This window comes from Salvelinus sp. IW2-2015, unplaced genomic scaffold (genome assembly GCF_002910315.2).
Source record: "Salvelinus sp. IW2-2015 unplaced genomic scaffold, ASM291031v2 Un_scaffold5188, whole genome shotgun sequence".
Lineage (NCBI taxonomy): Eukaryota > Metazoa > Chordata > Actinopteri > Salmoniformes > Salmonidae > Salvelinus > Salvelinus sp. IW2-2015.
Genome location: NW_019946454.1, coordinates 1 through 8,570, shown reverse-complemented (window position 1 = coordinate 8,570; position 8,570 = coordinate 1). Strand labels below are relative to the sequence as shown.

The window sequence follows — 8,570 nt, the reverse complement described above, 5'->3', positions numbered from 1 at the left end:
GCTGGCGGCTTGCAGCACTCACTTCAGAGCCCTGTTCACCGTCGCCCAGGGAGACGCCAGCATGAACATGATACAACTGGACAGCGAGGTGAGGACGATGAAGGTGGTGATGATTAAGATGATGAGTTTATAACAGGGGTGAGGATGATGAGTTTATAACAGGGGTGGTGATTATGATGAGTTTATAACAGGTGACGAGGTGGATGAGTTTATAACAGGGGTGATGAGGATGATGAGTCTACAACAGGGGTGATGAGGGTTATGAGTTTATAACGGGTGAGGATGATGAGTCTACAACAGGGGTGATGAGGATGATGAGTTTATAACAGGGGTGATGAGGATGATGAGTTTATAACGGGTGAGGATGATGAGTCTACAACAGGGGTGATGAGGATGATGAGTCTACAACAGGGGTGATGAGGATGATGAGTCTATAACAGGGGTGATGAGGATGATGCATCTATAACAGGGGTGATGAGGATGATGAGTCTACAACAGGGGTGATGAGGATGATGCGTTTATAACAGGGGTGATGAGGATGATGCATCTATAACAGGGGTGATGAGGATGATGAGTTTATAACAGGGGTGATGAGGATGATGAGTCTACAACAGGGGTGACAAGGGAATGAATGGAGTCCTACAACAGGGTGATGAGATGATGAGTCTACAACAGGGGTGACAAGAGATGATGAGTTTATAACAGGGGTGATGAGGTTTAATAACAGGGGTGATGGCGGATGATGATTTTTATAACAGGGGTGATGATGAGTTTATAACAGGGGTGATGAGGATGAAGTCTTTAACAGAGGTGATGAGGTTTATAACGGGTGGATGAGGATTGAGTCTAACAGGGGTGATGCAGTGATGAGTTTATAACAGGGGTGATGATGAGTTTTAAATAGATATACAGGGGTGATGAGGATGATGAGTTTTAACAGGGGTGATGAGATGATGAGTTTATAACAGGGGTATGATGCGTCTACAACAGGGGTGATGATGATGTGTCTATAAACAGGGGTGATGAGGATGATGACGTTTTACAACAGGGGGATAGATGATGAGTTTATTACAGGGAGGATGAGGTTATTACAGGGGGGATGAGGATGATGTGTCTACAACAGGGGTGATGATGATGAGTCTACAACAGGGGTGATGATGATGAGTGAGTCTATAACAGGGGTGAGTGGATGATGATGAGTCTATTATCAGGGGTGATAGATGTCGATGTGTTACTGCAGGTGGTGACAGCGGAGGCGTTTGCTGCCCTGGTGGACATGATGTACACCTCCACCCTGATGCTAGGCGAGAGCAACGTGATGGACGTGCTGCTAGCTGCCTCTCACCTCCACCTGAACGCCGTAGTCAAGGCCTGTAAGCACTACCTGACCACCCGCACCATGCCCATGTCCCCGCCGGCAGACCACCGGGCCACACAACACCGCCAGCACCAACACACCCACGCAGAACAGCAGAGACTTAGGCAGCAGCAGGCAGCCGCCGAGTTAGCCGCTAACGCTAACCTAGCGGCTAATGCTAACCTAGCSGCTAACGCTAACCTAGAGGCTAACGCTAACCTAGCGGCTAACGCTGCTACGTCCAGGCTCCAGCGGTCGTTCCTGTTGCAGCAGCTGGGTCTAAGCCTGGTGAGCTCTGCCCTGGGCGGAGTGGAGGAGGATGGGGCCAGGGGTGGTAGCGACGGTGTTAGCGTTAGCGGTGTAGTGGAGCAGAAAGCTTCCTTCCCCATTCGACGTTTCCACAAGAGAAAGCCCTCCCTGAGCTTTAGCCTATCTGAGGACAGGCCCAGGCAGAGGCCCCGCCCCTCCGGACCCCACGGGGATGAGGAAGCGGGAATACTCTCCCCCGACTCACACAAGACGGGGGAGGAGGCCAGACTGGACGAGCCGATCACCGGCCTAGTAGGGGTCGTGTCCCAGGATGACTCCCAGATGCCCAGCCAATCGGACAGCGGACGCTGCGAAGGGGAGGAGCAAGGGATGGCGGAGGAGGGGGGTGTGGGGAAGGAGTCCCTGGATGGAGGGAGTCACCATGGTGATGGGGTGGAGGTGAAGATAACTGAGGAAGAGGAGGAGGAGGAAGTACGGGAGCAGCAGGGACAGGTAATAACATTTTACCAGGAAATACTTAACCTGCATCCCGAATATCCCCTTACTCCCTCTATAGTGCACTACTTTAGACCAGGGCCCTATTTCCTATATAGTGCACTACTTTAGTCCAGAGCCCTATTCCCTATATAGTGCACTACTTTAGTCCAGAGCCCTATTCCCTATATAGTGCACTACTTTAGTCCAGGGCTCATAGCTCAGGTTATAGGGTGTCATTGGCGACGAATACTTCCCCTAATGCAATGTATGAAACAACTGTCGAACCGTAATTCATGCTTTACCTCGGTTAAATAAAGGGTTTGAACCCAACCTTGGAGGAAGTAATGGGTCATGTCCTGTTGTCCTCCTTCATGTCTGTATCACTCCTCTTCTCTTCTCACTCCTCTTCTCCTCTTCTTTCTCTCCTCTTCTCACTCATCTCCTCTCCTCCTCTTTTCTCTCCTCTTCTATCCCCTCCTCTCCTCCTCTCCTCTTCTATCCCCTCCTCTCCTCTCTCATCTCCTCTTCTCTGTCCTCCTCTCCTCTCTTCCTCCTATCTCCTCTCCTCCTATCTCCTCTCCTCATCTCCTTCTCTCCTCCTCTCCTAACCCTAACCCTAGGTGGTGGTCAAGTGTGAGCCTCTGAGCTCCCCAGAGCCAGCAAATGACATCACCATCCAGGGTAGCGACCAGCTGGGACCTGGAGGAGGTAGAGGAAGAGGAGGAGGAGGAGGAGAGGAGGAGAAGGTAGAACTGAGCCCACAGAGCAGCGACCGTAGTCTCTCCTCCTCTGACCAACAGCCTCTCCGGCCCAGCTCCCAGCTCCTGCTGAAAGGAGGTCTTGGTGGGGGGAGTGGAGGTGGTTTTGGCTGTAGTAYCCATCTCGATGGGAAGTCTGGTTTTAGGATTTCTAGCTTCCTCGGCGCCAATGTCTTTGGAAGCGGAGGGGCGGGGGTCGATGCCGGGGACGACGACCTCACCACGACAACCGGCGAGGCGATGGCAGCAGCACATCGTTTCCTGCTGAGCCCGGAACACTCTGGGACCAATAACTCCGCCTCGATGCTCCGTCCCGGGTCGGCCAACCACCTCCACCTGCTGGGTGGCGACGGTCTCGGGGGATTCTCTACAGACGCCGATTCGCTCTTCCTGCGTCCCCTGCATGACGGGCTGGGAAACCCCAGAGGAGGAGGGGGGTTTCCAGACCCGTTTTCTCTGGACTTCCAGCGCTCCAGCCTGGGCCTGCACTCCCTGGCCCGTGCCTCTAGAGGGGGCTCCCTGGGCTTTCCTGGATACCGCCGCATCGCACCTAAAAACGACCACACGGGAGGTGGGGGAGGAGGTGGGGGAGGAGGAGGAGGAGGAGGAGGAGGAGAAACGGGGGTCATTCTCCAAGACGCCCTGTCTTCCTCCAGTCTGGGGGAAGGGGGACCCTTGCTTCTGAACGGATCGGGGGGGTACGAGTCAGGCCCCCCCACCTCCTCCTCCTCCTCCTCCGCCCCCCACCCCCAGCTGACCCGGGCCTCTGCGGACGTCCTCTCCAAGTGTAAGAAGGCCCTGTCTGAACACAACGTCCTGGTGGTAGAAGGAGCCAGGAAGTACGCCTGTAGAATCTGCTGTAAGACATTCCTCACCCTYACCGACTGTAAGAAACACATCAGAGTGCACACCGGGGAGAAACCTTACGCCTGCCTCAAGTGTGGCAAACGTTTCAGCCAGTCGTCCCACCTGTACAAACACTCCAAGACAACGTGTCTGCGGCTGGCAGAACAGCAACATGGCCAACACACTGATGATAGGCTTGGGTAGCTGATAGATGTGATCACTGTAGAGGGGGGGAAGTGAACGGTATCCCAGACTTTAATAAACCTTTTATACCATCGTTGTGCCATACCGGAGCTATCGGTATTACCGGCCATTGCGAATTAATGGGACATCAAAAAAATACATTTAAAAAAGAGCCAAATTAGCGGTATTGTAACAAAGTAGTAAAGAAATTCCATAGTGGATGCTAGCTAAATGCTAACATCAAGCGTTCTTCGACTTGTACAAACACTCCCCAAGACCACCTGTCTACGCTGGCAGAACGGCAACCTGCCTTACGATCTGGATGTAYGCTGGCCTGGTAGGTAGGGTTGAGTTGGATTGGGAAATCCCCTGGGGAACTTACCGGAAGTTTTTTTTTTTCTTTTCAATAAATTCTGGTTGGAGGATCGTATCGTCGCTGCTATAGATCAGAACAGCTTCAACTTAAACAACCGTTTCTATTGGACAATTSGGTTCCCGTTTGGTTCCAGAACAGAAGTTGATCTGCTTGTTGGGCCAAACTGTTGGGACGCTACAGAACAGAAGTTGGCAGATCTGCTTTTCCCGACTTCAGACGGGTCCCAAGACGCTTGTTGGGGCCAAACCGTTCGGAAACAAACCCTGTTCGACCTCTTTCACTGCAGATACAGAAGTGAGACATCGGCGGATGCGGCGGATGGATACAAAACAACAGATATCTCTAGCTTAAACAGACAGATTTCTATGGGGGTTTTGTTATTATTATTATTATGCTAATTAGATCTAGGGGTTAATAGCCTCAAAGCTAGAAACATACACTTACAGTAGTGTGTAGAAGCTATGGGTGTTCCCAGCGGGAATCCAACCCACCACCCTGGTGTTGCAAGTGCCATGTTCTACCGACTGAGCCAAACGGGACTATTTGATAGAGGCGATCGCTTTAGAAAATGGAGTCTCTTTAGGGTGGGGTGGGGGGTGGACTCCCAACTTCCTCATGGAACCCTGTTGTGTTCCTGTTGGAACCCTGTTGTGTTCCTGTTGTGTTCCTGTTGGAACCCTGTTGTGTTCCTGTTGGAAKCCTGTTGTGTTCCTGTTGGAACCATGTTCGGAACGTTTTCTGAAACAGGACTTCAGATTCAGAACGGTCCTGCAAGCTAGAAACCCGGCTAGAGTTGCAGAACTCAGGGTTTCCTGCTTATTCTCCTCTGAATACGGTAATCGTCGAGGTTTTCTGYAATTTTCTGGAAAACCTGAGAATTAGGGGGAATTGTCCGACGCTAAAGCTGGAAGCTTAGTTTGGAGAGGAGAACAGGGATGTGAAGGAGAGAGGATAGACTAGCCTGAGAGACAGTCTGTCTGAGAGACAGCCTGTCTGAGAGACAGCCTGTCTGAGAGACAGTCTGTCTGTCTTGCCCCACATCAATGACATCAATGGAACTGGCAAGAGCACAAAGATCTGGGACCATTTTGTTTTATATGGAGTTGCCTTTTCGTTAGTGCACCTTTTGAATGAACCACCCTATTCCCTATATAGTGCACTACTTTTGACCAGGGCCCATAGGGTAGTAGTTCACTATATAGTGCACTACGTTTGACCAGGGCCCATAGGGTAGTGTTCCCTATATAGTGCACTACTTTTGACCAGGGCCCATAGGGTAGTAGTTCCCTATATAGTGCACTACTTTTGACCAGGGCCCATAGGGTAGTGTTCCCTATATAGTGCACTACTTTTGACCAGGGCCCATAGGGTAGTAGTTCACTATATACAGTGCATTTGTAAAGTATTTAGACCCCTTGACGTTTTCCACGTTTTGTTTCATTACAGCCATATTCGAAAATGGATTAAATAAAAAATGTTCCTCTTCAATCTACATACAATACCCCAGAATGACATCACAATACCCCAGAATGACATCACAATACCCCAGAATGACATCACAATACCCCAGAATGACATCACAATACCCCAGAATGACATCACAATAACCCCACAGTGACATCACAATACCCCATAGTGACGAACCAAAAACAGGTTTTTAGAAATGTTAGCAAATATATTAAAAATAAAAAACTGAAATACCTTATCTACATAAGTATTCAGACCCTTTGCTATGAGACTCTAAATTGAGTTCAGGTGCATCCTGTTTCCATTGATCATCCTTGAGATGTTTCTACAACTTGATTGGAGTCCACCTGTGGTAAATTCAATTAATTGGACATGATTTGGAAAGACACACACCTGTCTATATAAGGTCCCACAGTTGACAGAGCATGTCAGAGCAAAAACCAAGCAATGAGGTTGAAGGAATTAAAGGCACTTAAAGGACTCTCAGACCATGAGAAACAAGATTCTCTGGTCTGATGAAACCAAGATTGAACTCTTTAGCCTGAATGCCAAGCGTCACGTCTGGAGGAAACCTGAGACCGTCCATATGGTGAAGCATGGTGGTGGCAGCATCATGCTGTGGGGATGTTTTTCAGCGGCAGGGAACTGGGAAACCAGTCAGGATCGACGCCGAGATGAATGGAGAAAAGTACAGAGAGAACCTTGATGAAAACCTGTTCCCGAGCGTTCAGGACCTCAGACTGGGGTGAAGGTTCACCTTCCAACAGGACAACGACTCTAAGCACACAGCCAAGACAARGCAGGAGTGGCTTCAGGACAAGTKTTTGGATGTCCTTGAGTGACCCAGCCAGAGCCCGGACTTYAACCCGATCCAACATCTCTGGAGAGATCTGAAAATAGCTGTGCAGCGACGCTCCCCATCCAACCTGACAGAGTTTGAGAGGATCTSCAGAGAAGAATGGGAGAAACTCCCCAAATACAGGTGTGCCAAACTTGTAGCGTCATACCCAAGAAGACTGTAATTGCTGTAAAGGGTCTTGTGTTAATGTGATAGTCCAGTAGTAAAAAATTTGTTTTTTATTGCCAAAATGTCTTAAAGCTGTTCATGCTTTGTAATTATGGGGTATTGTGATGTCATTATGGGGTATTGTGATGTCATTATGGGGTATTGTGATGTCATTATTGGGTATTGTGTGTAGACTGATGAGGGGGGGATCCATAATCCATTTTTAGAATAAGGCTGTAATGTAACAAAATGTGGAAGAAGTCAAGGGGTCTGAATACTTTCCGAAGGTGCTGTAGGTTATACGGTGGCCCTTTAACCCGTCTCCTCACAGGACATTAGAAATGTACATATTTCACATTTACAGTGGGGAGAACAAGTATTTGATACACTGACAATTTTGCAGGTTTCAGCGCTTTCCTACTTACACAAGCATGTCTAGAGGTCGAATTTCTATCATAGTAACACTTCAACGTGAGAGAAGAATCTAAAACAAAAGACCAGAAAACACATTGGTTGATTTTTAATTAATAATTTCGATTTATTGCATCACATACATATTATACATCAAGAAAACAAGACGCAATATTTGGTACAGAAACCTTAGTTTGCAATTACAGAGATATACGTGTCCTGTAATTCGTGACCATTTCACACACTGCACAGCGATTGTGCCAACTCCTCACATACAACCTTCTCCACAGATCTTCAGTTTCGGGCTGTCGCTGGCAATACGACTTTTCGGCTTCCCTCCAAAGATTTTTATGGTCAGTCTGCGAGACTGCTGGCCACTCAGACTTAATGCTTCTACGAGCCACCTTAGTTGCCCTGCGTGGGTTTCGGTCGTTTCATGACTGAAGAACCCAGCCACAACCCATCTTCAATGCTCTTACTGAGAAGACCGTTGTTGGTCCAAGTCTCGCTATCACATGCCCCTCCATCCTCCTTCAATACGGTGCAGTCGTCTGTCCCCCTTTGCAGAAAAGCATCCCCAAGAATATGGTATTCCACACCTCCCTCTTCACTGTGATGTTTCTGGCGGTTTACCATCTTCTATTCTCCAAAACACGCGAGTGAGTTACAGCAAAGCTCTATTTTGTCTCAGACAACCACATAACCTTCCTCCCATCTCTCCTCTGATTCATCAGATTCATGGCAAACCTTCAGCGCGGTGACATGCCCTGCTTGAGCAGCGGACCCTTGCGTCCCCTGCAGGATTTTACATCCATGACGCGTAGTGTTTACTAATTTTTCTTGAACTGGCCACTCTCTTCCAGGTCTGCCAGTCCTGCCGTGCTAGTTCTGGCCTATCCTCACATTCCTCCAGGATCATTTTGATGCCCACGCTAAGTTGCTGACCGAACGTGATGCCACAGGTCATTACTATTTGAACTTCTCTCCATCTTTCATAATTCCAAACAGTTGTTGCTTCTCACCAAGCTGCTTGCTTTGTCCGTAGCCCATCCAGCCTTGTACAGAGTCTACGATTTATCCCTGATTCCTTACACTACTCTCTGTCTGCATTTGAGAGTGAGTCTGTTTTGAGTGTGGACAGTGTCTTTTAACAGGCTAACGAGTTCAAACAGTGTCATTATACACGTAATGAGGCGAGAACAGCGAGCTTCTCTAAAAAAACTAACCAGTCTTGAGACGAATTTCTTGACTGTTGTAGTGATCAACAATACTTATTGTCATGCAGATAAATGCATAATTACATACTTAAATCATAAAACAATGTGATTTCGATTTTGTTTTAATCTCCGTCTCTCACAGTTAAGCTCCTATATAAAATAGACAACCCTCTACATGCTTTGTAAAAATCTTTCTCGGGGG

The 8,570-nt window shown here is 48.5% G+C and overlaps 1 protein-coding gene across 1 annotated transcript; it reads left to right on the top strand.

The window, feature by feature from the left end:
• The first annotated feature begins 6 nt into the window (after window positions 1-6).
• On the top strand, window positions 7-5,866 carry LOC112078052 (zinc finger and BTB domain-containing protein 5-like). The gene is given in 5 exon segments (XM_024144408.2): window positions 7-88; window positions 1,241-2,119; window positions 2,725-3,433; window positions 3,473-3,864; window positions 3,866-5,866. Coding segments are annotated over 5 exon segments (2,058 nt in total). The 5' UTR covers window positions 7-61; the 3' UTR covers window positions 3,917-5,866.
• Window positions 5,867-8,570: the final 2,704 nt, after the last annotated feature.